At 45.4% G+C, this 26,511-nt stretch overlaps 2 protein-coding genes across 4 annotated transcripts in view; one reads left to right on the top strand and one right to left on the bottom strand.

Annotated features, from left to right (window-relative positions):
- Positions 1–4,228: 4,228 nt before the first annotated feature.
- On the top strand, positions 4,229–6,235 carry LOC138611159 (putative ferric-chelate reductase 1). The gene is made up of 6 exons (XM_069684132.1): positions 4,229–4,328; positions 4,750–4,827; positions 5,299–5,375; positions 5,522–5,619; positions 5,779–5,860; positions 6,176–6,235. Exons 1-6 carry the CDS (start codon positions 4,229–4,231, stop codon positions 6,233–6,235), a joined length of 495 nt encoding a protein of 164 aa, XP_069540233.1.
- Positions 6,236–7,648: 1,413 nt separating this feature from the next.
- agla (amylo-alpha-1, 6-glucosidase, 4-alpha-glucanotransferase a) overlaps positions 7,649–26,511 on the bottom strand; it is a 34,509-nt gene continuing 15,646 nt past the window's right edge. For 2 of the 3 annotated variants that reach the window (XM_069683915.1, XM_069683916.1), the window contains exons 9-35: positions 24,752–24,854; positions 24,355–24,452; positions 23,448–23,587; positions 23,150–23,337; positions 21,335–21,458; positions 20,462–20,625; positions 20,137–20,238; positions 17,538–17,693; positions 17,273–17,423; positions 17,044–17,168; positions 16,858–16,970; positions 16,577–16,711; positions 16,140–16,270; positions 14,997–15,133; positions 14,502–14,635; positions 14,249–14,424; positions 14,066–14,168; positions 13,832–13,955; positions 13,498–13,599; positions 12,954–13,065; positions 12,685–12,820; positions 12,405–12,521; positions 12,120–12,327; positions 11,942–12,039; positions 11,767–11,854; positions 10,937–11,070; positions 7,649–9,708 (exon numbers count right to left, since the gene is read on the bottom strand). In XM_069683915.1, the coding sequence (XP_069540016.1) occupies positions 9,591–9,708; positions 10,937–11,070; positions 11,767–11,854; positions 11,942–12,039; positions 12,120–12,327; positions 12,405–12,521; positions 12,685–12,820; positions 12,954–13,065; positions 13,498–13,599; positions 13,832–13,955; positions 14,066–14,168; positions 14,249–14,424; positions 14,502–14,635; positions 14,997–15,133; positions 16,140–16,270; positions 16,577–16,711; positions 16,858–16,970; positions 17,044–17,168; positions 17,273–17,423; positions 17,538–17,693; positions 20,137–20,238; positions 20,462–20,625; positions 21,335–21,458; positions 23,150–23,337; positions 23,448–23,587; positions 24,355–24,452; positions 24,752–24,854 (3,517 nt within the window). In that variant the 3' untranslated portion in view covers positions 7,649–9,590. Of the gene's footprint in view, positions 9,709–10,936; positions 11,071–11,766; positions 11,855–11,941; positions 12,040–12,119; positions 12,328–12,404; positions 12,522–12,684; positions 12,821–12,953; positions 13,066–13,497; positions 13,600–13,831; positions 13,956–14,065; positions 14,169–14,248; positions 14,425–14,501; positions 14,636–14,996; positions 15,134–16,139; positions 16,271–16,576; positions 16,712–16,857; positions 16,971–17,043; positions 17,169–17,272; positions 17,424–17,537; positions 17,694–20,136; positions 20,239–20,461; positions 20,626–21,334; positions 21,459–22,395; positions 22,520–23,149; positions 23,338–23,447; positions 23,588–24,354; positions 24,453–24,751; positions 24,855–26,511 lie in introns of all 3 variants that reach the window. The other variant, XM_069683917.1, reaches the window with a different exon arrangement.

Here is a 26,511-nt window from a genome sequence, read left to right on the forward strand (position 1 = left end):
ACTCATACAGCGCCCCCTGGAGACTCTTTAGCTCTCTGCAACACCTGCACACAGGTGTAGAAAAAACAACATCATAGAGTGAAGACTTTAACAGACTAACATTTGTTAACTTAACCACAGTGAGAAGGTCAATACATCAGTGTAGGTCCAGCTTAGCCTAGCTTAGCACAAAGACTGGAGGCAGTGGGAGCCTGTTAGCGTAGCTCCTTGTCAAAAGTAAAAAATATCTCTAAAAAAGCTGTTTTTTTACACCAGTGGTTCTCAAAATGGGGTCCTAGGACCCCTGGGGTTCTGCGAACCATAGCCCGGGGGTCCGCAAAATAATTATAATAAATTAATAATACATTTTAAAATTGTGTTGTATCATTACAAACTGCATGTCTACAGATGTGAACCATTTGTACCAATGAAACAAGCATGTTGTGTCCATTCCTCTCGCCCACGTTAGCTTTGGGCCAATAGAAACTGATATGATTGTGACTCATCACGTCAATCTGTCATGAATCACTCAACTCACTCAGGTCGCGATGAACTGTTCCTGCTGCTGTTCATTTTCTGAAAGCTTTTAAGATCAATTACTTGTATAAATGCCCTCTGTTTTAACGTATGTAAGTGGTATTAACATGATTCAAATGGAATGTGTTTCTGTTTATCACTATGACACAGGTCTGAAGTATTAAGGTTGAGACGTTTTACAATACAAATACTTCCAGTAGTATCTAAGAGTGCAGATGGTAGTGAGCATGTATTTAATCAGTGTTAGAATTATGAGGGGGTCCTTGGCCCCAGATGTTCTCCCCTGTGAGGGGTCCCTGTCCCCAGAAAGTCTGAGCCCCTGCTTCACACCTTTAAACAGGAGCTTGGAGTGTGTGTCCTGTTTGAAAGCAAAAGTCAAAGTTATGTAAGTCTGTCACCTCCATCACATCACCACAGTGTGTCATTTCATTTAATGTAACATGCTCACATAACCATCATCCTTTTACAACGTCAAGGATTTTTCTTGGTACAGTCGTGTAGGTGTGAGTACATGTAGGTCTCCACAGTGTTGTAGGACATGCTCCTGTAGGTCTCATTAGAGTAGGAACAACCTTTGTGGTTGTTGGAGCTGGAACTCTTGGCTCTTCTTTACCTTGTGTGTGCACAACACTAACACTGACAAAGCCCATGTGTGTATCACTGATCATCTTACAAGCTACAACATTTACATGAGACAGCTGCAGAGGCGGCTGTAGGAGAGATGATCTGTCTTTAGTGGACACACTGAGACCCAATGGAAAAGCATCACACTCGTATCTCTAAAGATGTTGGAGTTTGTTTTTAATGCTAAACTTGATGCTAAAAAAATCCAGGATCATTCTGAAGAATGATCAGCAGTGGGACATGTAGAAGTCTGTGAGGAGTCGGTCTGCTCCTGTGCATGTGTCCTTTAAGAGGCCTTTAGTAAAACGCGTCAGTGCAGCTGCTGTCTTTAAAGCAGGAGAGTTGTGTAAACAGCTGTGGAGCAGGAGCGTGGTACTGTGAGAACTTGTCCCTCCATGACACTGTGCACACTGAGTCATTACCTGTTGTTGTGTTTTCTCACTGTGTCACACATAAAGAATAAAGATCAGCTGTTTCTAACAATCGTCTGTCAGACTGATTTCTGCTCCACAATGAAGAAACACTAAACTACTTCCTGTAGAGCTTCAGCAGGTACTTTCCAGAAAAGGAGACGATTGAATTACACGGTAAAGACCTGAACACTAAGCAACCAACCAAACTAGCAATAAGTGAAAGTGTACTTTTCAATAGTAACCATGGTAACCTGAGCTGGGGCTGAATGGTAACCACACAGAGGAGACAGAGTCCACGCTGGTTTACACGAAGGTCCATTTATCAGAGGAACTAATCACACCTTCACCTGATACCTGAGCTGTTTCCCTGTTTGTGTCCTATTATTGACCATTGTGTTGTTTACTGGCACAATTAGGATGGATGGATGACTCCTTGGTGAAAGTACATCACACACATGAACACACACACATTACTCAACTGAGCTGCTCTCAACCAGACGGTGTGAGTCCTTCACTGACAGACGACGAGCTCCACATCACTTAATTTCTTCAGATTCACACCCAAGAGAGGAAACAGCTGCACAGACATGGTGAGTACCTCAGGACCAGCTGATCCTTCTACCAACAGAGACTTTACCTGTGCAAAAAGATGTCACGTTCAGGTCAGTCAGTCTGGACCCAAAGCTGCTCTTGAGTTTATTTCTACTTTTATCTCCAGATGTTCTCAGGTGAGATCATCTTCATTGATCCCACACTGACTCGTATCTCCAGACATAGAAACAGGCTCAACTCAGTGTGGGTGATGGCAGCATGTCCTGCTCTGTAACATCACAGTGAGCAGCCTGTTGTTCTGTTTTCTACATCGACAGGAAATAATCCCGTTACCGCGAGAAAACCTTGAGATAATGAGATCAATAAGTCCAGATCTCCAGAAAAACTGAAATTACTCGTCATCACAGGAAAACAGAGGACATAAAATGTATGGATGCGTGTCCTCTTAGGGCTTCCATAGATAAAACAATGATTAAGAAGAGATAGAACTTTATCAATCCCAAAGGAAATTACAGAGCTTTCAAACATACAGAACAAATTAGAGAGACACAGAAAACAACTAAAATATAAGTGAACATATAAAATATAAAGTGTATGTGTTCGTGTGTCATAACATGACGATATTTACGAAGACATGACTTTGCACAGAATAACTGCACACATAATTGTTAAACACACACGGTGCGTAGCATTATAACATGAACAGAAATAAGGTCGTATAAAACAGTATGAAAGTATTGCACAGTATAAATAACGTATGTAAGGATACTGTATGTATAACAATGTGACTAAATGTACAAAGACAGATATTATTTAAATGTTTAAGCACCAAAATAACGATGCTGGATTTATTTCTTCAGTGTTAGAGAGGGGACATCCAGTGATCACAACAATACACTAACATGACTTTAAGTGTAGTTAATAATAATGACATGTAAAAGTTTAATACATGTGAAACAATAATATATTTATATAATGGATCTAAGGATGTTGTTGTACGTGGTGAGTGATATAAAACTGTGATTGTTAACTTCTATTAAATTCCGTTTCTAATGAGAGCAAATAAGAGAAAACACCTTTACCTGACTTTAACCCAGAGGAACAAGAGGTGAACAGGTGAGGGGGAGCAGGTGTAGATGTTTGGCCGTTCTCTCCAGTGTGGCCGTGATGAGAGTCTTATATTTAAGTTTCAGGTTAAACTCATGTTACTGACTATTTTTTTAAAGCTACCTAATAAAACTTTACATCAGAGATATGAGGCTGTCAGCGGTGTTTGCTTAAAGAGTCGGGGCAGGAAGAAGGAAGTCGATTCTGAGTTTGAAATCAGACTTCAGGGACAAGTTGTTCAAAACAGACGTGAAGTATTGAGTCATCAATAAACAGGCATTTGAATCAAACTAAAATCATTAATTCTTTTTCCTTTAATTTATCAGCTCATGTTCATAAGTCAGAAGAAGTTTCTAACTATTTGTTCTAGTGAGAGGTCAAAGGTCAAATCCTCCTGAATCAGAACACAGGTTATATATGTTATGTGTTATATTAAATGTGAGTTTTAAGCTAACTTACTACCTGTCTGCCTGCCTGCCTCTCTTTCTGTCTGTCTGCCTGCCTGCCTGCCCGCCTGCCTGCCTCTCTGTCTATCTGCCTGCCTGCCTGCTTGCCTGCCTGCCTCTCTGTCTATCTGCCTGCCTGCCTGCTTGCCTGCCTGCTTGCCTGTCTGCCTGTATCTCTGTCTGCCTGTCTGTCTGCCTGCCTGTTTGCCTGCCTGCCTGTCTGCCTGCCTCTCTTTCTGTCTGTCTGCCTGCCTGCCTGCTTCTCTGTCTGCCTGTCTGTCTGCCTGCCTGTTTGCTTGCCTGCCTGCCTGCCTGCTTGCCTGTCTGCCTGTATCTCTGTCTGTCTGTCTGCCTGTTTGCTTGCCTGCCTGCCTGCCTGCCTGCCTGCCTGCCTGCCTGCCTCTCTGTCTGCCTGTCTGCCTGCCTCTCTGTCTGCCTGTCTGCCTGCCTGTCTGTCTGCTGCAGGTCTCTCTCCCAGCCCTCTGCTTGTTGGCAGCGTTGGTGTGTGTGTGCTGTGTGCAGCAGTGTGTGTGCTTCCCTAACGGCTCAGTAGCGTTCTCCTGTGGCAGCATGATGCCGGTGCACCCCCCCTACACCCCGTCCAAAAGCAGCCCCCCATTTACTGTGTCCGCCTCTAGTGCCACCTACAGGCCTGGAGGAGTCATCACAGGTAAGTCTGAGCAGCATTTCTTATCCCCCTGCTTCCTCCCTTTGTCTCTCACTCCTCCTCCCCCTCTGCCCTCCCCCCTTTTCCCTCTCACCAACCCTCTAATTCTCCCTGACCCCGCCTCCCATCCCATGGGTGGGGTTGTGCAACCGTTCACAGGTCAAAGGTCATGTTTGGAGGAACTTGCTGTGAACTCTTTCTCTCACCCTTTGGACCCGTCCCCATCCTCCCCCAGTCTTCCCCCTCTCCTCCCCCATCAGACACACATTTCTGTAGCTGTGAAGCTTTTTGGACGACTGTCACACATGTTTAAAGACCACAGATACACTCGCCTCTCTTACTGCCCCGTGTTCACCCACTCCTGTCTGTCATATGCTAACATGGATCTTTCCTCCTCTCACCTCCCTGTTACTCCCCCCCGCAGTGATGGTGGAGGCAGGGACCAACAGCTCCACAGAGTTTCAGGGTTTCCTGTTGCAGGCTCGGAGCAGGAGCGGAAACGGTAATACAGTCTGACTGTGTGAATGTTGCTGTGCACAGAAAACATGTCTGCAGTTCTGTAATGTTAGTGGGTGGAGGATGGTTAAACCGATAGATGTGCAGTTCCTCTGGTGTCCACTTGAGGCAGTCTCCAGCAGTGAGTCAGTCCCCATAGAGCCCCATGTTAAACTTTACAGCAGAAATAAACATGTTTACAGCCTGGTACAAAAACAGTTTGGGTCTCTATAGCTCATTTCTCTCTTCATGACAACTGTACGGGGAGAATCTTTTTCTCTCTTTGTTCATGTAAATATCAGACAGATAATCTGTGTGTGCGCTTTATTGGACTAACAGACCGTCCAGCACGTCTGACACACTGTTTTTACACTCATTATTGTATTTATATGTTAGCACTAATTAGCAGCTATCTGTGCTCTTTAGCTCCGATAACTTGGCTCTGAGTGTCTATGGAGTCTTTGTTTTGTGCCTCCAGCTGTGCTGTGGCCTGTGGGGAAGTTCACCAACATTGACCCCTCCATGTTCACTACACTGCACTGTCAGAGTAAGCAGGTGTGTGAGAGTAATGCTTTTCAGAGGGTTCTTTGTTAAATAAATATGAAGCGTGCTGATGACAGAGTTTTTCATCCGGAGACTAAAAGAAGAAACATCTCGACTGTTTTTGAACGTGTGTGTGTGTGTGTGTGTGTGTTTTGCAGAACTCAACTGTCAGTCAGGCTTCAGGAGCCAAGAAGAAGAAGGTCCAGCTGACCTGGGAGGCGCCTAGCAACAGTAACTATGGAGATATCTACTTCAGGTAAACAATTAGCCATCATACCTGATCGTCATCATACCTGTGTGCTGCAGATGAAGTGTTGCCATGACAACCACTCATCACAGCCGACATGCATTGATCCAAGACTTGCTGACCTCCCGTTATCCTCATGTCTCATGTTGTTGTTGTTGTTGACGACAGTGCAACTGTGGTCCAGGACTACACCACATTCTGGGTTCAGCTCAACAGCAGCACTCTGAGACCTGAAAACTCAGCTGGAGGAGTGAGTACTGTCTGTCTGTCTGTCTGACTGACTGTCTCTGCCTGTCTCTCTGTCTCTCTGTCTGCCTGTCTCTCTGTCTGTCTGACTGTCTGTCTATCTGACTGTCTCTGCCTGTCTCTCTGTCTGTCTGTCTGTCTATCTGACTGTCTCTGCCTGCCTGTCTTTCTGTCAGTCTATCTGACTGTCTCTTCCTGTCTCTCTGTCTCTCTGACTGTCTATCTGACTGTCTCTGCCTGTCTATCTCTCTGTCTGTCTATCTGTCTGTCTGACAGATCTTCCCTGTGATGCTGACGTGTCCCTCTCTCTCTTCTTCAGGTGTTTTCCTCTTCATCTCTGCTCTTCATCAGTCTGCTGAGTCTGCCTGCCTACTGCTGACACACACACACACACACACACACACACACACGCACACACACACACACACACACACACACACACACACACACACACACACACACACATTTTTATGTATTTTTATGTGTTTTATGAGTTTTTATTTCTGCTTTTTTTATTTCACTGTGTAGCACTTTGGTACACTTTGATGTTTTTTAAAATGTGCTCTATGAATAAAGTGGATTGGATTGAAGTGGACCTGTAGAGAGTCAGGAGGTGTTCAGCCGACAGACATGACTCATGTTAATGTTTGTCTATTTTTATTGTATTTGATTATATAACCAACGACAATCAGCAAACAAATCATGTAGAATAATAAAGTGTTTCATCCTGGAACAAAGCTTGTTGATTATCAGATGTGTTTTAATCAAATCAATCCACTATAACTAACTGACCTTTTCATGGTGTACCTGAGAGACACATCACATCACTGTTCACTGTGTGATGAAGATAAACCTCAGCATCATGTTCCAGAGTCCGTGTCTGTGAAACTGAGGTCAATGTGAATCTCTGTAATAAAACCATTCATTTAAAAATAACTGTTTTGTCAAGTTATTGAGACTCTTTGGGGGGAACTGTGCTGACTTTTGTGGTTTCAGAATGAGCTATGAGTGGACGTAGCCACTGTCATGTCACACATTCTTTTAAACCTCAAGTTCGACATTTTTGCCCTCATTATTTGTCCTTAGGAGCCAGAAGTGACCATATTTGGACCAGAGGTAGGATTTGATCATGCAACATTTTCCTCATGAGTTTATGGTCTCAATCTCTCGTTTCAAGTCTTCTTCAACACCGCATGATGTTCATTTAGTCACTGATGCTCCCATTTAGAGTCACACAGACCAGAAACCAGGGGAGGGTTTAGGGCGGGGCTACAGACAAGTTGCTACCACACAACCTTAAAAATGTCTTGTGCAGCGTTGGTGGCTGTTCATTTTTTCAGTTAATGTAATTTTTAGCCTGTTTTAGCTAGGCAAAATGAGCATGCTAATTTATATCACAGTTCAGTCAGACAGCTCACGTTGTGATAGTTTGAAGTGCCACATTGGGAGGAAGTGTTTGTCAGGTGACTGTGGAGAATGACGCATGTCAAGTGTAAGTCAGTGCAGCTCCAGTTGCTGCCTGAACTAGCTCTCAGGAGTCGCTCCATTTACTGTGGATTACGGATGCACTTTGCTAACCAAGCAGTGCTAGCTTGATACGCTAATATTTAAGTGTTTGCTAACCCCTCCCTTCTCTCCAGCTCCACCCTCTCTTCCAGATATGGTCACTTCTTTCTCCATCGAACCAAGATGGCGGTCATGTCACACTTATTCTACATGACGTATTTGATTCACTTTAAACTACAGATCTGCTCGATCTGTGACTTCTGTCTCAGAAAGAAACATCAGCCGAGTCATGTAACAGTTTATTCAGCATGGCCACTGTAACACTACACACAGAGAACAACAACGTTACTGATGAAACAGCAGGAACACACATGTTACAGTTATTAAGCTTACAACTCAGTGAGCTGACTTTATATGAAGGGGACATCACTGTTAAACTCATCTGACAGACATGTTGATTTCTCACTGACAACTGAAGACTAGAGTGTGATACTAAATAAAAACTGCTCTTAAAGGTTTAATCTGGAAGATTTTCATGTAAACAAATGTCTGTAAGTCTCTAACTATCTCTGAATGAGGTAACACAATGGTGACTGAGCCTATGGCCGACTGATGAAAGCCTTTGCATTTGCAGTATACAGTATTATTACAGACTGGGTGTCTGTGGTGACATTCACTGAATAAATCCCAAGCGGCGCCCAGTTAGTGACGCATTTTCTATCAGCCAGCAGTGGTTGGTCTGCCAGAGAGGGTAGGCGGAGCTAAGCGGCTGCTTTTCCGGTCTCTGCAAGTGTTGCGAGTAAACAGTAATCTACTATGGCTGAACAAACAAAGAAAAGATGGATGACTACAGATACAACTTCAACAAGAAGTGAAAATCCAAAGAAAAAGAAACAAACTCGACGCTCAGATGAAGCAAACACTCTGAAAAGGAAAGCGACCGTCAGCCAGGAAAATCAAGAGTTACAACCGGAGCCAACCGTGGACATCAAAGGTGCCACTCAAGAGAACACAACTGAAATCTTCGAGTTTAGACCTTTAAATGTGAGCTGTTTTATAACACAATGAATTAAACACTGATTTGAGATCAGTCATTTTAGTGTTTAACAAAGTGACAGAACCTCAGCTTCACTGGGAGATGTTTTTACAATCTGACACGAGATAACGATGATGTGTCCTGAAGCTAACAAGTGAGTGAAGACTTTTAGCTGCTTCTGTTTTTGGAAACAAGGACCCAAAGTGATTTAATAATGTGCTGAAAGCAGGAAGATTTTGAAACACCAGTGACTGGACTTTAAACAGGAACTTAAACAGTACTTCTGCTCGTTCACCACATCTTTCTTTCTCTGTAGCTGTTAGACAGGTGAAGGCGTCAGCAGAGATGTACAGCAGGTTACAAACCAAACCTCTGCAAACACGATAACACACACGCAGCTGGTTTAACATTAACACACAGCTGAATGACACAAACATTGAACTACATCATAAGGCTGGTAGGGAAACAGGAAACAGGTTCATGGTGTGTATAAAGGCGTCAGGTGGAGGTTTCAGTGATGTTAACTTTAGGAAACAAGATCTGAACTACATAAACACTGGTGCTACAGCTGCTCGTGTGACGGTGACAGCAGGTGTTTGTTAGACAGGTAACATGAGAATTCACAGTGACGGCTGATCTGAGGTCAGTATAAAAGCACCTGCTCAGGTAGAAAAATGTTTGTCCTGCCCTTTTTGTGAGACTGCTGGCTGCAGGGGACTGTGACAGTAATATAATGAGTGATAATATGAAAATATAAGCAACAAAGACTCTTTCATTCAATATTTAAAATACTAGAGAATATTTATCTTGTTGATTTTAAATCTACATCCTGTTCTGACAGATTGTTTTCTCCAACTCTGTATCTGATTAATTTTCAAAACAAAGTCAGACTTTAATGAAGCAGATTTCAGTCAGACTGACAACATGAGCATGCAGGGAAACATGCTCTTGTTCAGGTTAAACATAATGAAGTGCTATAGACATGAACACCTGTGTGACACCTACATAAGAATGAGCTTGATGAACACTGACACCAGATCAGATCAGGAGCTGCTGCTAGTTTGAGTTAATGGCTCAACCAGGAAGTGCTGCTTTAATGCCAGAGGTTTCTAAGTGAAGTGAAACGAGCTAAAACTGGAACTGTAGCTGTTCAGTTTCAGGGAGGAGCACGACGTCACATCGAGGACGGGGTTTAGAGGTCATGTAGGACCTCCAGCACGGTGGCCAGAGACCAGGCCTGCGTCTCACAGCTGAAGGGGCAGAACTGGCCGTTCTCATTAGTCAGCTCAGGCAGACCCTTCCATGGAGACCTGAGGAGGGGAAACAGGGGGATTAAAAAGACACTTTGAAAATCTCTAAATGCTCCAGCACAGAGCAAAAGTAGACTTTCATGAAATATGAAGATAAAAAAAGAAAACAGATGACAAGAGCAGTTACATAAGATAAGATCAGTGGTGTAAAGATGAATGATCGGTGGTGTGAAGATGGAGGATCAGTGGTGTACAGATGGATGATCGGTGGTGTAAAGATGAATGATCGGTGGTGTGAAGATGGAGGATCAGTGGTGTACAGATGGATGATCGGTGGTGTAAAGATGGATGATCGTTGGAGTAAAGATGAATGATCGGTGGTGTGAAGATGGAGGATCAGTGGTGTACAGATGGATGATCGGTGGTGTAAAGATGGATGATCGTTGGAGTAAAGATGGATGATCTGGGGTGTAAAGATGGATGATCGTTGGAGTAAAGATGAATGATCGGTGGTGTGAAGATGGAGGATCAGTGGTGTACAGATGGATGATCGGTGGTGTAAAGATGAATGATCGGTGGAGTAAAGATGGATGATCTGGGGTGTAAAGATGGATGATCGTTGGAGTAAAGATGGATGATCTGTGGTGTGAAGATGGAGGATCGGTGGTGTAAAGATGAATGATCGTTGGAGTAAAGATGGATGATCTGTGGTGTGAAGATGGAGGATCGGTGGTGTAAGATGAACGATCGGTGGAGTAAAGATGGAGGATCAGTAATGGTGGATCAGTGGTGTACAGATGGAGGATCGGTGGTGTACAGATGGAGGATCAGTGGTGTGAAGATGGATGATCGGTGGTGTAAAGATGAATGATCGGTGGTGTAAAGATTGATGATCAGTGGTGTAAAGATGGAGGATCAGTGGTGTGAAGATGGATGATCGGTGGTGTGAAGATGGAGGATCAGTGGTGTGAAGATGGATGATCGGTGGTGTGAAGATGGAGGATCAGTGGTGTGAAGATGGATGATCGGTGGTGTGAAGATGGAGGATCAGTGGTGTGAAGATGGATGATCGGTGGTGTAAAGATGAATGATCGGTGGTGTAAAGATTGATGATCAGTGGTGTAAAGATGGAGGATCAGTGGTGTACAGATGTATGATCAGTGGTGTAAAGATGGAGGATCAGTGGTATAAAGACGGAGAATCAGTGGTGTACAGATGGAGGATCAGTGGAGGATCAGTGGTGTAAAGATGGAGCGTCAGTGGTATAAAGATGGAGGATCAGTCGTACCTCTCCAGGTGGGTGTAATGTCGGGACAGAACATTTTTCACCAGTGTCACAGCTCTGCTGTGTGTTTCTCCTCCCAGCTTCTTAGCAAAGTAGAGTTTAGCACGCAGGAAGTAACCTACAGGCCACAGCCACTCCTACACACACACACACACACACACACACACACACACACACACACACACACACACACACACACACACACAGTTAGCATGTGTTGAAGTCAGCTCGATGAATAACTTCAAAAGCAGCTGAAAGCTTCTCTGTTTACTTAGCTTTCCTAGCCTTTAGCTATGATTTCACTGTAACTGGCATAATTTAACTTTGCTTTGCACTGCTGCACGTCTTTAAAATGTTTAAATTAAACAAGGAATAAACCACAGAATGTCACAGAGCTGTCACCATGGTTACTGTAAAGCACTATAGTAAAGTCCAGTTGGTTTAGGTACATAAGTAACTGATATCTCAACTAAGTGTGTATTTTGAGTTGCCATGACAGCCAGAAAACTATGTTTGTATTGTTTATGATTGTTACTGTAGGGAGAGGACCCCCTCTTACTGAGGCCCATTATCAGACACCCTAACAAAGACATGTCTTTAGATTTTGCACCAAATAATGGAGAGTAGTCAATCAATAAGCAGTATCAGTATCAATACCAGTATTGATAAAATCCTAAGGACACCCATCCCTAGCTATGAGTGACATTGTTTTCAGAACTGCTTTGTTTTAGCTGAGAGCTGTAAACACTGATGTTGATGAAACAGACTGAGTGACTGTGCTTCAGTCTGCGGCCTGTCTGATAAAAGCTCCAGTGCACGGCGGTCACACTCACTGGTCCTTGGTGGTAGTTGAAGCCTTTTGCCAGGTTGTAGTTCTCGTTGTCCAGAGCGTTATCATAGACACCACAGTACACCATGTCACTATGACAACACAAACAGTGCATCAGTGTGAAGTAAACAATGTGATAACTATGTAAATACACAATGTGATGAATAAAGAGGTGTTACTCTGGGTCGAGTGTCTTCATCCCCAGAGGTCCCAGTAGTTTGTTTTCAGCAACCTCGAGAGCTTTCCAGGCTCTCTCCACGCTGAACAGCTCCGGAGCCTGAGGACACGAGCAGCCAATCACAGCTCAGAGACAGCAGGCAGGAACAACTCATGACCAATAATCTTTCAGGCACTCACCACCACCATGGCTATGGCGAAGTTGGGTCTGAGTTGGTAGTCACACCAGGGGCTGGAGGCTCCATAGCTGTCCTTGTAGATGCCTCTCTTGTGCACCAGGTCGGGGTGCTGCTCGGCGGGGTCCTGGGGGTCCACAGACACCCAGAAACCAGCTTCAAAGGCCTGCTGGAGCTGCTGGTTCCACTGGGAGTATGAGACGAACACCTCTGTACCTGCAATTGAAAGGGTTTAATTCAGAAGAAGGGGAAAATGAAACCTCAGTGTGTGTGTGTGTGTGTGTGTTAGGTACCATCGCGGTGCACTTTGGCGCCATCATAGGGGAACAGTCCTTTAGCATGGAGCTCCACCACCCAGCGAACAGCTGACTTGCTGAGACCGACGATCTCCACTGCTGCCCCGTCTCTGCACACACACCACGAGTCAGGCTGAAGCTCACCATCATTGTCAGTATTTATATATATACTTTATTAAGGCTATGAAACATCCAAAGATCTGTTGACCAACGCCTATTTTTTGATTTTAGAGCCATTATGTAAATGTAAACGTGTGTATGTGTGTGTGTTACCTGGGAGTAGCAGGCATGCCTTTGTTCTTGGCTGTCTCACTCTCTCCCATCTTGTCCATCCATGTTCCACAGTTGAAGCGGTTTCCTCCGCTCACAAACCCGGTGGCTGGATCCACTTTAGCCGACACGTTGAACCCTGAGGAGCAGCAGAGATTACCTCACTGTGTCTGCTGTACACTGTGCTCTGATGCTCATTATCTTATTACTCTGAGACACTTCCTCACACTAAATGATTCACTGATATTATAAGAACATGCAGTTTAACACACCTTCGTCTCTCATGTTCATGTCTATCTTGGCTCCAGCGTTTCTCTCTCTGAAGGAAATCCCCTCCAGGTGGCGCTGCAGGGCCTCCTGTATCACATCATACAGAGGCTGCTCCTACACACACACACGCACGCACACACACAAATATATATATATATATATATATATATATGGCGGCCCCTACAGTTTCAGAATGAAACTCCCTCTCTCTCTGAGTCAAAGCCGGTCTGAGCTTTACTCATTCATTCATTTTCTCGTCTTGAGCTTCACACCAAAAGAGAAGCTGATTTTCACCTCACCGTACGGAGAGTTTAACCCAGGGATCATTGGGGTTTTTTAGCGTTAGTTAAACACACCCCTCGAGCACTCTTCTTTTCAGAATCCAAACTCTGTCATGTGTGTGTTCATAACATGCAGAGATTGTACCCACTGACCCAGAGTTACAGAGCAAGAAGTGTATTGTGAGCATCTGCTGACATCTAGTGACAGCTTCAAGAGCTCGCTGCAAACCTGTATCTGAGTGTGTCTGTGTGTGTGTGTACGTACCACCTCTCCAGGTTTGCTGGGCTCACAGTCATCAGTCGGGTACATGCGTGTGACGGGGCAGTGAAGGATTTCAAGGCCGTGAGGAACGTGGGTCGCATAGTCCTGAACAGAATCACACAGTGTGGTAAGTGTTACATCTTTAACTGTTCTAACTACAGTTTGAGACACCTTTAAAAGGACAACAAACAGACAGATGTTTATGTTCACATTCAGACTAAATACTCCAACCGTCCTTCTTTCACACACACTGACTGGATGTCAGCGGCTGCTCATCAGCAGTGTGGATACTCCCTCCCTACATCCCCTGACTGAGTGTGTAACAGCCTCCTCCTACCTGGATGCACTGCAGCCACCACCACACAGCATCCCGACAGTTGTACCGAGCACAGCGTCCCTCACCCAGCAGGTTGGGGATCAAACCGTGACGCAGGGTCCCCGCAAAGGCCAGGATGATGTTGCTATGGGGACCATGAGACACAATCGTTAGTGTAGGGTTAAGTTACTGTGGAGACATCAGACAGAGGTCAGTGACTGTGGGCTGTGCAGGCTGATGCTGTCCCGTACGTACCGAGCCTCAGCGTGTCTCCCTGTGAGCAGCATGAGTCCTCTGAGAGCGATGAAGGTGTCTCTGCCCCAGCAGCGGAAGATCCCAGAGGAGAAGTGAGGAAGACCTGAAGAACGTCAAAAACAGGCTTCATACAAAGTTCTTATTTAGAAAACAACAGTCTCAGTACCACCGAGCATCTGTTACCTGCAGCCAGAGACACGCAGCACTGCTCCTTCTGCCCTGTGATTGGACTGACGCGGTAGGGAACGTCCTCCAGTTTGGCAGAGAGGGGGGGCAGAGCGGGGAAACGTCCGACCCCGCACATCTGAACCGAACCCAGAGCCAGGTGACGGACGAAGGAGGAGCCGTTCTGGATGAAACTGATGGACGAGACAGGAAGTGATTATTGTTCTATGTTTTAATATGTCAGAGATGCTGCTTCCAGAGTGAACTGTACCTGGACATGAGTTTGTGTGTGGCATCCAGGGCCGTGGTGTAGGTGGACACCAGGATGGCATCAAAGTAACAGGGGATGAGGTAGCGTGGGATGTGCTTCAGGTAGTTAAACATGGCCGCCAACCACTGACCCACCTGCACAAAACACAAAGATACAATAGACCATCTGCTCCAGGACAGGCTGGAGGATATTTACTGCTGTCTGTTTGTCACAGACAGTGATGTTCTGGTTTTAAATATGACGCAATGAAAGTATATGAACAGATGCAGAGTATAGAAGAGAAGCTTTAAATCACTACAACTCAGTATACTCAGATCATCTGCTGTGTACTGACTAAACTAAATAAAACTTACAGCTGATATGTTTTAGTGTAGTATAATTTTTTAATGCTTAACAAAACATGAATAATAAATATATGTCAAAAATCTGAACAAATAAACCCGACCTCTCTACATTTCTTCAGATCTTAACAGTGAGTGTGAGAGCAGCTCTGACCTGAGCCAGCGGGCCCTCTTTGTGGATCAGCCTGTTGGACACGTAGTCGATCAGCCAGTCTCCCTGTCTCAGGTTAGCACACACAGGATGGCCCAGGTCGTTGTTGGGACGGATATCAGCCAACACTGACATCAGACCTGCACACACGCACGCACGCACGCACGCACGCACACACACACACACACACACAGGGTTGTTCTTGGAATTAAGAAGCTTGAACAACTAAACAACAGATTGTTTTTGTGTCTTTCTTTGTCTTTGCTGCATGTTGAGCACAATGACAGAGTGAACGTGTCGAGTGCTGCAAGCACAAACACGCCCATAAAGTCTCGCAGCTCGCGCAATTTGCTCTTGTTTTGTGTCTGATTGTGGAGAGAAGCTGTCTTCAGCTCGCCTCTCTGCTGCGCTCTCAGCTGAGCTCCACATTGACAGAGCTCAGGTCCATGCACAGATTGATGATGAGCAGGGAGAGGAGCGGGCAGCTCTTTAACAGTTTATTGTAAAGTCCAGACTCGACAGGTGTTTACTAGTGACTTGTTTGTAACACAGCTTCGTTTTTTTAAACGAGCGTGTAGCAGCAGATAATTATCAGTGTCATGTGTAACTGCTCTAAAGTGTGTCCGTGTGTAACTGATTGGTCTGCTGATTATAATAATAATGGCAATATATCATTATCAGACTGTATTTATAGACACATATATATAACACATTTATTGATCATACAAAAGGTGGACTTGTCGTCATGATCAGTGTAAACTCAGAGCGTGACAGCCCTTATAACACTGTGCCGCAGCTCCCACCAGCTCGCTGCAGACGGTAATATTTTCATTCTAACTGGGTGGTGCTGTTAGCGCTGCGGTCTGTGAATTAGGTGCTTTTTGCATAGAAAGGGGCTAAATTTGCCCCTAATGTTTACATAATGACTCATTTAAATACGCGCAAACGGCTCTGGAGCATGGAGACACTGTTTGCTCTGCAGCGCACTTTGGGGTGCATTTAACTCTCTGCGTGTGCATTGAGAATTAGGCGGAGTCTTTTTAGGTCATTTGCAGGTTTAGCGGGTGCAAAAGCCGCACAGTCCTTTAGTGAAGTCCCCTTCAAAGTAGAAAATAGAAGCATGTGTAACTCCTTTGCTGTGTTTACCCTGCAGTCCAGCATATTTGAAGCTCTCCCAGCCCGGGATGCTGTAACAGCCTCCTCCATCTTCTTGTTCTTCAGAGTCACAGCGGAACAGCAGCACGTTCAGGTCGGCTAACGTTAGCTTAGACATCAACCTGACACACACGCACACACACACACAAACACACACAAATTGACCTTAAACTCCACTGTGCGGGTTCACAGATCAGAAACTGTTCTGCAAAGATTTATTATTGCTCCTTCAGCATTTTCAGATTCTGTAATGACAGTTTCATTAAATGTACATGATCTAAAGTCTATGGAGTGAGCCTGGTGCCTACTACATATCCAGAATTGTGTTGTTACTTACTGGACGTAGTTTGGGTGTAAATCTAATCTATCACGATTCTTTACACCACTCTTTAACCTTTAGAAGATCCACGCCCACACTGTGTACTCACTGTGAGAGGGGCTTCTGCAGAGCCTCAGGGGGGTTCTCCTCTGCCACGCTGCCTCTCCTGTATTTGGGGCTGAACTGGGACAGGTAGTACCTCAGCATGCCCACCAGCTTCTGAGCCTTCGGGTCCAAACTGACCCTGAGAGGGCGAGAGGGAGGAGACAACTGAGGGAAACACTCATCAACATGCTTTTAATAACCATGGGCTGACTGTGTGTGTGTGTGTGTGTGTGTGTGTGTGTGTGTGTGTGTGTGTGTGTATATATGTGTGTGTGAATGCACTACCTGAAGGCGATGACGCTGCCAGGTGTCAGCTTCTGGAAGGTGATTTCCTGCACAAACTCTGAGCGACCTTTCGACGTGACTCCAGACTTCTTCACCACAGCACTCTGCTCTAACTGCACACAGAGGATACGTTACACATCTCCTTACACACAGAGTGATGCTGCACGTGGTCACAGCAGTGTTTACCGGTATGTGCTCCTTTATTTCCACTGTGTACTCTGGCATGCCATTGATGTAGTCGTCATCCTTCTTATAACTCCCAGCATGCCTTTCTACCATCCTGGCTTCCAGCACCACTTCCTCTATCTTCCCTTCAGAGACAGACAAACATTCTCAGCATGTCAAAGTGTTTCTTAAAGTAACAGAAACACATCAATTCTACAAACATGATTCAACAGCAGGTTTTTAAACATACCGGGGATGAACATGGGCGGGACGTTGGGGTCGTACTCGTGTGTTTTGGGGTTCCAGAAGGCCGTCCTGCACACGGCCACCACAGACTGGTGAGTGCTGGGACAGTGACGAGTTATAGCAACAATATCTGCATCCACCTGGTCCACATACACCTGCAGGGGACGAGGACCAGAGATTAAACCTGGACAACATGTTCACTGATGAGCTGTCTGCAGAAACACACACACACACACACACACACACACACACACAGTCCCTGATGTTACCTGTATGAACCCCTGAGCAGCCAGCTCCTGGTGCAGCGTGTTCAGAGCCAGTTTCCCTGCTATGATGCCAGACTGCGGTCCGACCTGATCAGGGGAGGAGGGGGGCGCTGACGGGTTCCACTTGGGGTAAAAACGCTCCTCCTTGACCACAGAGATCTACACACACACACACACACACGCACACGCACACGCACACGCACACGCACACACACACACACACACACACACACACACACACACACACACACACACACACAGATCAGATTTCCCCTCTAAAATGAGCAGTGAGGGAGGTGGAGTGTGTACTTCCCATAATTCAGACTTGTCATCTGTGGCGCATAAAGTATTAATCATGTGGCATCAGTTCAGATCCTTCTACCTTAGGGACTGATCACAGGCTGCACCAATAGCAGAAAGCCGTGTGTTTGTCCTGTCAGTGATGGATGAGGCTTTTGACATGTGGTCTAGTCGGGGTGTGGCTTCATTGTCTGATCTCTATATTGATGGTCATTTAATAAATACATTTAATATTCCAGATCACACTTTTTCAGGTGCTTGCAGATCTGCAACTTGGCAGCCTCAAAGTCCGACTGCTTTCCATCGTGCCCTCCTGCTTGTTCAAGTGTTAATCTGTCACAAAACGGGCTATGAGAATAATATATGAACTATTGAACTTGATGCCTTTAGACAATCTTAAAATCAAAACAGAAACAGATTTGGGTGAACCAATTTCAGGGGAATCCTGGCAAAGAAGAATACAGGTAATCTTCACCTCTTCGACATGTCTGAGGCTGTTATCCAGTTTAAAATTGTACACCGCCTGCATTAGTCTGCAGTTAGGCTTTAGAAGATTAAAGCTGATCCCACATGTGGTCGATGCAGGCAGGCTCCAGCCGCTCAAAGCTTTATACATTCTGGAAAACCATCTCTGAGACTTCCTCTAAGATATTTGGGGAAACAGTGGAGCCCTCTCCACTCATTGCATTGCTTGGTGTGGCCCCAGTGAACGCACCTCTCAGCAGGTTAGAAACCAGCATGTTGGCCTTCTGTTCTCTACTGTGCCAGCAGACTGATATTGTTTAAATGGAAAGACCCTATTCCACCAATGTATAGTCATTGGATCAGGGAAGTCATGTACCATCTTAAACTGGAGAAGATGTACCATCAGAGGGTCAGCCTTAAAATGTCACACTATTTAGCAGCCTTTCTCAGCTTTTGTTGGGGATATGGACACTGACAGCATGACAGTATAACCAGTTTATCTATGTTGTTTACATTGACCTTCTGGACATCTGGCAATGTATCATGGATATATGTGTGGGCCTGGGGGTTCTTTCTTCCTGTTGATCCTGTAATGTAACATCATGTGAAAAGAAAACAATAAAAAGACCTTGAAGTATAAACACTTGTTAAGCAGCCCACTTTAATTGTGAAATTCTCCCCTAACTTCCTGTAGAAAAGTCATCAGCTCAGTGCGTCGCGCTGACAAACTAAACATGTCACAACTTTAGAGAGTATAAGAAAGAAAGCATATTTACAATCAGCATGTTCTTGTGTGCAATAAATGAGCCGGTGTGCAGGAGTCCCTCGCTTCACCTTTGAAAATAAACCTCCGGCAGGTCAGTGGAAGTGGTTTTCAGCATAATCCTGTTTTAATGGACTAGAGCTTCATTTACAGACATGTTACACCTTTAGCTCGTGCAGATTTTAAGTGGATATGAAGCATTTAAAGATACTCGGATCAATGAGATCAGAAGAAGCAGATTTTATAATCAGACATCATTTGAGGAGAGATAAGAAAGAGACAGACAGACCTGTGCCATAACTGCACAGCTGTCAGTTTGAGCTTTAAATATATTTCACCATGCGAGCATTGTACCTTCACGTCTGTGTGACCTGTGTCCCTGTTCTTCGTGACTCTTTTAGTTGTGCAGTAAGTTGTTGAAGTATGAGCTGGCAGCTCTTTGCCTCAATCTGTCCAGTATTTCCTTTTTAATTCAGCACAGGCCTTTTATGAATTCCATAGCCCAGCTGTTATGCTTGCTGAGGTAGCTGGTGTTACTGGTGTTACACAGTGTTGGGACATATTCCATCACTTCCCCTCCATCTTTCTGCTTAAAAACAGAAGATCAATACCTAGTCCGAAGGCACACGCTACAATGATTAACTGAGTGTGTCTTCGTACAGCAGCAGAGCCACAGCAGGAGTCACGTCACAAATCAAAGACCAAATTGTGTCTCTGCAAATGTCATCACCCGTTAACATCCGACAAGGCAAGTTTTTTGGTTTGCTTCCTGTGTTAGGTCCGACTTTAAGTCTGCTCTCACCACAATCAACAAACAGCACGGGTTCAATCAGACTAAACAAGGCTGGTGTGAAGTATTTGTTGTTACATTTATAATTGTTTTTGATCAGCATGTTCGGTGTCCTAACTCAGCAAAGTTTTTGGTTTATTGATTCACAAAACCTGAAAAAGAAATGACAGGACAAGAAGCAAAGCTAACAGTTTATGTACTGAAGGACCGTTCCTGTGTGTGTGTGTGTGTGTGTGTGTGTGTGTGTGTGTGTGTGTGTGTGTGTGTGTGTGTGTGCCAATAACCTGGTGTGGCACTAGTTCATCATATCCTCTGGTGGAGCCGGTGGCACAGCAGGCCATAGAGACCATGGCAGAGCTGGGGAGGGAGTCCAGGGCCGAACGCAGCTGCAGAGAGACACACACACACACACACACACTTACTGTTACTGTGCACACACCTGACACCTGGACAGGTTATCACACCAGTGACATCATCACAATTCATTTGTTTAAACACAGAGAAGGAGCAGACCACTGTTCATGGTCAAATAAAAGATAACGCAGACTAAAGTTACAGGATACAAGCATCATCAGAGATTTAACCCCTGACACCTTCATAGAGACTCACCTGTATGGGACACTCGTTGTCGTGGGTTACGTCCAGGAACATGGCGTGGGCGATGGAGGGCATGAGAGGGCGGAGACTGGGCTGAACAAACGCTCCCACCGGCTCTCCTCCGTAACGATACACCAGCCGTCCTTCTTCATGGCTGTCACTGGCTGACATGGCCTCTGTGGACGGGAGGGGGAGGGGAAAGGTCAGTTAAAAACAGCCCTGTGGGGGGTTCACATGTTCATGCTGTGCAGTGCAGGTGAGAGCTGATGGACACATGAAGCTTCACTTAGAAACACAGACAGAGCACTGAGCTCACAGGCAGGGCTGCTGCTGCTGGAGGGTTGATTTGAACAGATTTTACAAACTGATTTCATATTTTATCTGCAAGTTTATTACAACTATGATGTGTTTGTACTCTCAATAAACAGAGAGGTGGCAAATAGAAGGAAACACCTGAACTGTGAAACATGTGACTATCACACCTCTCAGGCTTCGTCCAAACTACTAGTTCACTATAGAGCCACTACAGCAGAGAGCTTTGGAAGCGCTGCTGACCGTGTTCAGGTTTAAAACTCTGGGAGTGAGTTTGTTATTGAATCTCTAGATGTGTCAGCACCTCGGTACATCTCTGACCTCCTGCATGTCCACCCCCCTCCAGGTCTTTGATGTCCTCTGATCAGCCGCTTCTCGTCATTCATAAGACTAAACTAGAAACCAGGGTGACCGTGTCTTTTCAGCACCGTGCCTTAAAATTAATCACCCATCTGTGTGTAATGTGTGCACAGGTAACATATATACCTACCTGTTTATGTCCACTCTGTCAGCACTCACAGATATACACTGTATATGCAGGTGTATGTATGTGTAACAGGTTAGTTACTGTACCTCTGATGAGTGATGAGATGCCTAGCTTGGTAACAAAGACGTTATCCAGCTCCTCACTGCCAGTGAACAGCTCAGCCACCACATACAGGTTAGGACACACTGTTCGGGCCACGTCCAGCATGAACTGGTCAGCCACAGCAAGAACACACAGAGAGCAGGGCAGACAGGACGACGGGGCAGGATGAGAGAGAGAGAGAGAGGGCAGACAGGACAACGGGGCAGGATGAGAGAGAGAGAGGGCAGACAGGACGGCGGGGCAGGATGAGAGAGAGAGAGGGCAGACAGGACAACGGGGCAGGATGAGAGAGAGAGAGAGAGGGCAGACAGGACAACGGGGCAGGATTAGAGAGAGAGAGGGCAGACAGGACAACGGGGCAGGATGAGAGAGAGAGAGAGAGGGCAGACAGGACAACGGGGCAGGATTAGAGAGAGAGAGAGGGCAGACAGGACAATGGGGCAGGATGAGAGAGAGAGAGAGAGGGCAGACAGGACAACGGGGCAGGATGAGAGAGAGAGAGAGGGCAGACAGGACAACGGGGCAGGATGAGAGAGAGAGAGAGGGCAGACAGGACAACGGGGCAGAAGGTGAGAGAGAGAGAGGGCAGACAGGACAACGGGGCAGGATGAGAGAGAGGGAGAGGGCAGACAGGACAACGGGGCAGGATGAGAGAGAGGGCAGAAAGGTCAGGATGAGAGAGAGAAAGAGGGCAGACAGGACGACGGGGCAGGATGAGAGAGAGAGAGAGGGCAGACAGGACGACGGGGCAGGATGAGGGATAGAGAGAGAGAGGGCAGACAGGACGACGGGGCAGGATGAGAGAGAGAGAGAGGGCAGACAGGACGACGGGGCAGGATGAGGGATAGAGAGAGAGAGGGCAGACAGAGGAGGAGGTAATGAGAAGGGGACCACAGCCAGTTAGTGATCACAGGCCTCAGAGTAACCACAGCATACAGTCACACCGGCCATGAGAGCAGAGAGACAGAGATGGGAGAGATGGAGGGATGCAGAACGGGGACAAAGAGACAAAAACAGTCAGTCAGTTCATGCCTGAGAGCTGTACCTCGTATCAGGCTGGTTATTCCCAGCCGGTTCACAAACACATTGTCAACCAGCTCGCTGCCTGTGAACAGCTCAGCGATCACAAACAGATTGGGTCTGACCCGCCTGGCTGCGTCTAACATGGCCTGATGAGACGAACAGCAGCACACACAGGAGAGACAGTCACAGTCATTAAACAGACATTAATACTGCTACTGCTGCTCAGGTCTGAAATCATCATTCAGATCATCAGTGTTCATTTTCACTTGTTCCTTGATTCCACATAGACTTAGACTGGTGAGGGAGTGCGGATGGAAACCTGCCCTCTATATCTGACATGTTTACAGTAATGTTTGTTAAAATGAACTGTGAGACATTCAGAGACATTACATCAGTCTGCACAGATTGTCTTAACCCTCTATGAGGATGTGAAGTTTACACGGAGCACGAGGAAGCTGCTGATCATTATCATAACAGTTCTCAGGTGTCTGATCAGCAGGTTTGCCTGAGTTCCTCGTCACTCCGAGGTCTCGTCACTCCATCCAGTAAAGAAAACCCAGTGACAACACAGTGTACTAGTTAGCTGGTTAGTTTAAAAGACAAACTACTCCGTAAGTTGAGTAGAGGACACACCTGCACACATGGAAAAGAACATTTAGAAACCAGGAGGTTGACATGTCATGATAAACTGGTGCACATTAAAGAACTCTAGTTTCACATTCAGAATCTAAATATGTTGTAGACATGATGTGTACTATGATAATGAAGGACAGTACCTCAGCTACATGTAGCGGCGTAGAGTGGCAGTTGTCCAGTCTGACTCCATTGAAGTACTTGGCAGTGATCTCAGTGTATTTCTGCATGTGGGCCCACAGGTAGGGGCAGTCCTCAGGACCCCGACCGTACCGCAGTTTGACACTGTCCCCCCAGCACACCAGCTCCCGACGCAGGTACACGTTAGAGCCTACAGGTGAACATACAGTTCAACATGGAACCTGAATAATTCCTGATCTTTACACATGATCTGATGTTGATTTATGTCTCTGTACAGTTTAACCAGTTTCACATATGCACCTGGCTCTGCAAAGTTACGCAGCGGGTCGTCGCCCATCACCCAACCGTTGTGAGCCAGAAAGTGACACGTCTTGTCTGGCTGGTCCAGCAGCTGCATCTCCTGCTCCAGAGTCATCTCCTGATATGGGAAGGTGAAATACCTGAGACAGACAGGTGATAACACAGATATTAAAGATAATGAAGTTTCAGGTTTCACACTTTAACTGCAGCAGGAGGGTGATGGGGACTAACAGATCCTCTCCAGAGGATACAATTTCCCATGAGCTGTCCTCTTCCATCGCCTGAACAAATCTCAGAGTCAGCTTCACACTGTTCTTTCATCTCTTTCTATCCTATTAACCAGCTGGCCTCTACTCTAGCAACCCCCTGGAGGAATAACTATACATTTGTGAACTGCTTTATTGTTGCTTCTTTCATTTTCATTAAATGGCTGTATCAAACTGTAGAATCCAACACGCTCCAATGCATTGCAACACTACCAGACTTACAGCTGCTATTTTCCCAGTGCTAACACCTTTAATATAAAGTAAATATATGACACACGTTTCTCTTCCGTCTTTCCACCACTTAATCTCCCTTCCACGCATATTGAAGGGGAATGTTTGTAGCTCAGCAACTTAAAGGGGAATTCTGGTGTTTTTTAAGCAGGTCCTGTTTTTCCTCTAAGCCAAAAGATTCCAAAAACTGAAAGAGAAGTTTTACCTCCAAGATTTCAGGAGTCTCTGGTCTACCATGCTGACCTGATGAGTTAGTTTCTTATTGTTGGACTTTATTATAAATGTTTAATTTAGACCCAGCCCAACATTGGTGTAACAAGTCCACGAAGGTAAATGTATTGTTTTGTGGCTTTGAAATCTCTTTATGTAAAAACAGGCCAAAGTTTAAATACCAGAATGAACTGTGTTACCTGGTCACCAGAGGGTCCTTCCTGCTAACAGGACCCAGTTTGGGGCCGTGGTCTGCCAGACGCTCATACACTACATTTCCCACAATGCAGTTGGCAGCCTTGAGGGGAGAAGAGGAAAAACACATGACTGAAGCACAGGATGCTGTGTGTATACTGGGAACAATGTCCTCATGTTAAGCATGTAGCTACACTGTGTTCTGATATTACATTATAAATAAACACTCTGTGCTATAAATGACACGAGGCATCCTGTCGTGTCATACATCAGCGTCCACTGGGAGCCGAGCCAGCAGGCTCAGGTTCAGCTCACATGTACACTCACACATGTATGACATGTCTGATTATTTATAACCGTCAGCAGGGAACCTGTCTGCTGCTATGTGGCCCTGCAGCTGACCTGTTCATGATGCTGCTTCATGATGTGATGCTGCTCCTCGTTTAGCTCCTTCAGCTTCTGTCTCAGCCAATCACAGCACTCCTCGATGTGCTGCGGGGACGAGCTGAGAGAGAGAGAGAGGTAACATGAAGCAAACACACCACCGCTCTACATACGGTACATGCATAGTGTGCTGTACTGTATATGTACTGAAATAGTACATATGGAGGACTGCCAACTCAGCTCACTTAGTGGAGATATTACACTGCCGTTCAAAAGTTTGGGGTTTGAAAGAAAAGCACATGTTTTGCCCATTAAAATAACATAAAATTGATCAGAAATATTGTGTGGACATTGTCCATGTTGTAAATGACTATTGTAGCTGTAAACAGCTGATTTTTAATGAAATATCTACATAGGCATACAGAGGCCCATTCTCAGCAACCATTAGTCCTGTCTTCCAATGGCAAGTTGTGTTTGCTAATGCAAGTTGATCATTTCAACAGGCTAACCAATCATCAGAAAACCCTTGTCCAATTATGCTAGCTCAGCTGAAAACTGTTGTGCTGATTAAAGAAGCAATAAATCTGGCCTTCTTTGGACTAGTTGAGTATTTGGAGCATCAGCAGTTCAATTACAGGCTCAAAATGGCCAGAAACAAAGAACTTTCTTCTGAAACTCGTCAGTCTATTCTTGTTCTGTGAAATGAAGGCTAGTCCATGCGAGAAATTGCCAAGAAACTGAAGATTTCGTACAACGCTGTGTACTACTCCCTTCACAGAGCAGTGCAAACTGGCTCTAACCAGAATAGAAAGAGGAGTGGGGGGCCCCGGTGCACAACTAAGCAGGAGGACAAATACATTAGAGTGTCTAGTTTGAGAAACAGACGCCTCAACTGGCAGCTTCATTAAATAGTCCCCGCAAAACACCAGTCTCAACGTCAACAGTGAAAAGGCGACTCCGGGACGCTGGTCTTCTAGGCAGAGTTGCAAAGAAAAAGCCATATCTCAGACTGGCCATTAAAAAGGAGAGGTTAAGATGGGCAAAAGAACAGAGACACTGGACAGAGGAAGACTTGAAAAAAGTGTTAAGGGCCGACGATTTTAAATTTGAGGTGTTCGGATCACAAAGAAGAACATTCGTGAGGCGCAGACCAAATGAAAAGATGCTGGAGGAGTGCTTGACGCCATCTGTCAAGCATGGTGGAGGCAATGTGATGGTCTAGGGCTGCTTTGGTGGTGGTAAAGTGGGAGATTTGTACAGGGTTAAAGGGATCTTGAAGAAGGAAGGCTATCACTCCATTTTGCAACGCCATGCCATACCCTGTGGACAGCGCTAGATTGGAGCCAATTTCCTCCTACAACAGGACAATGACCTAAAGCACAGCTCCAAACTATGTAAGAACTATTTAGGAAAGAAGCAGTCAGCCAGTATTCTGTCTATCATGGAGTGGCCAGCACAGTCATCGGATCTCAACCCTATTGAGCTGTTGTGGGAGCAGCTTGACCATATGGTACGCAAGAAGTGCCCATCAAGCCAGTCCGACTTGTGGAAGGTGCTTCAGGAAGCATGGGGAGAAATCTCTTCAGATTACCTTGACAAATTGACAGCTAGAATGCCACAGGTCTGCAAGGCTGTAATTGCTGCAAATGGAGGATTCTTTGATGAAAGCAAAATTTGAAAGACAAAAGTATTATTTCAATTAAAAATCATTATTTCTAACTTTGTCAATGTCATTTCTTCCTATTTAAACTCATTTCATGTATGTTTTCAGGGAAAAC

Source organism: Semicossyphus pulcher, unplaced genomic scaffold (assembly GCF_022749685.1).
Source record: "Semicossyphus pulcher isolate SPU_LCO1_2020_fin unplaced genomic scaffold, fSemPul1.0.p SCAF_7, whole genome shotgun sequence".
NCBI classification, from domain to species: domain Eukaryota; kingdom Metazoa; phylum Chordata; class Actinopteri; order Labriformes; family Labridae; genus Semicossyphus; species Semicossyphus pulcher.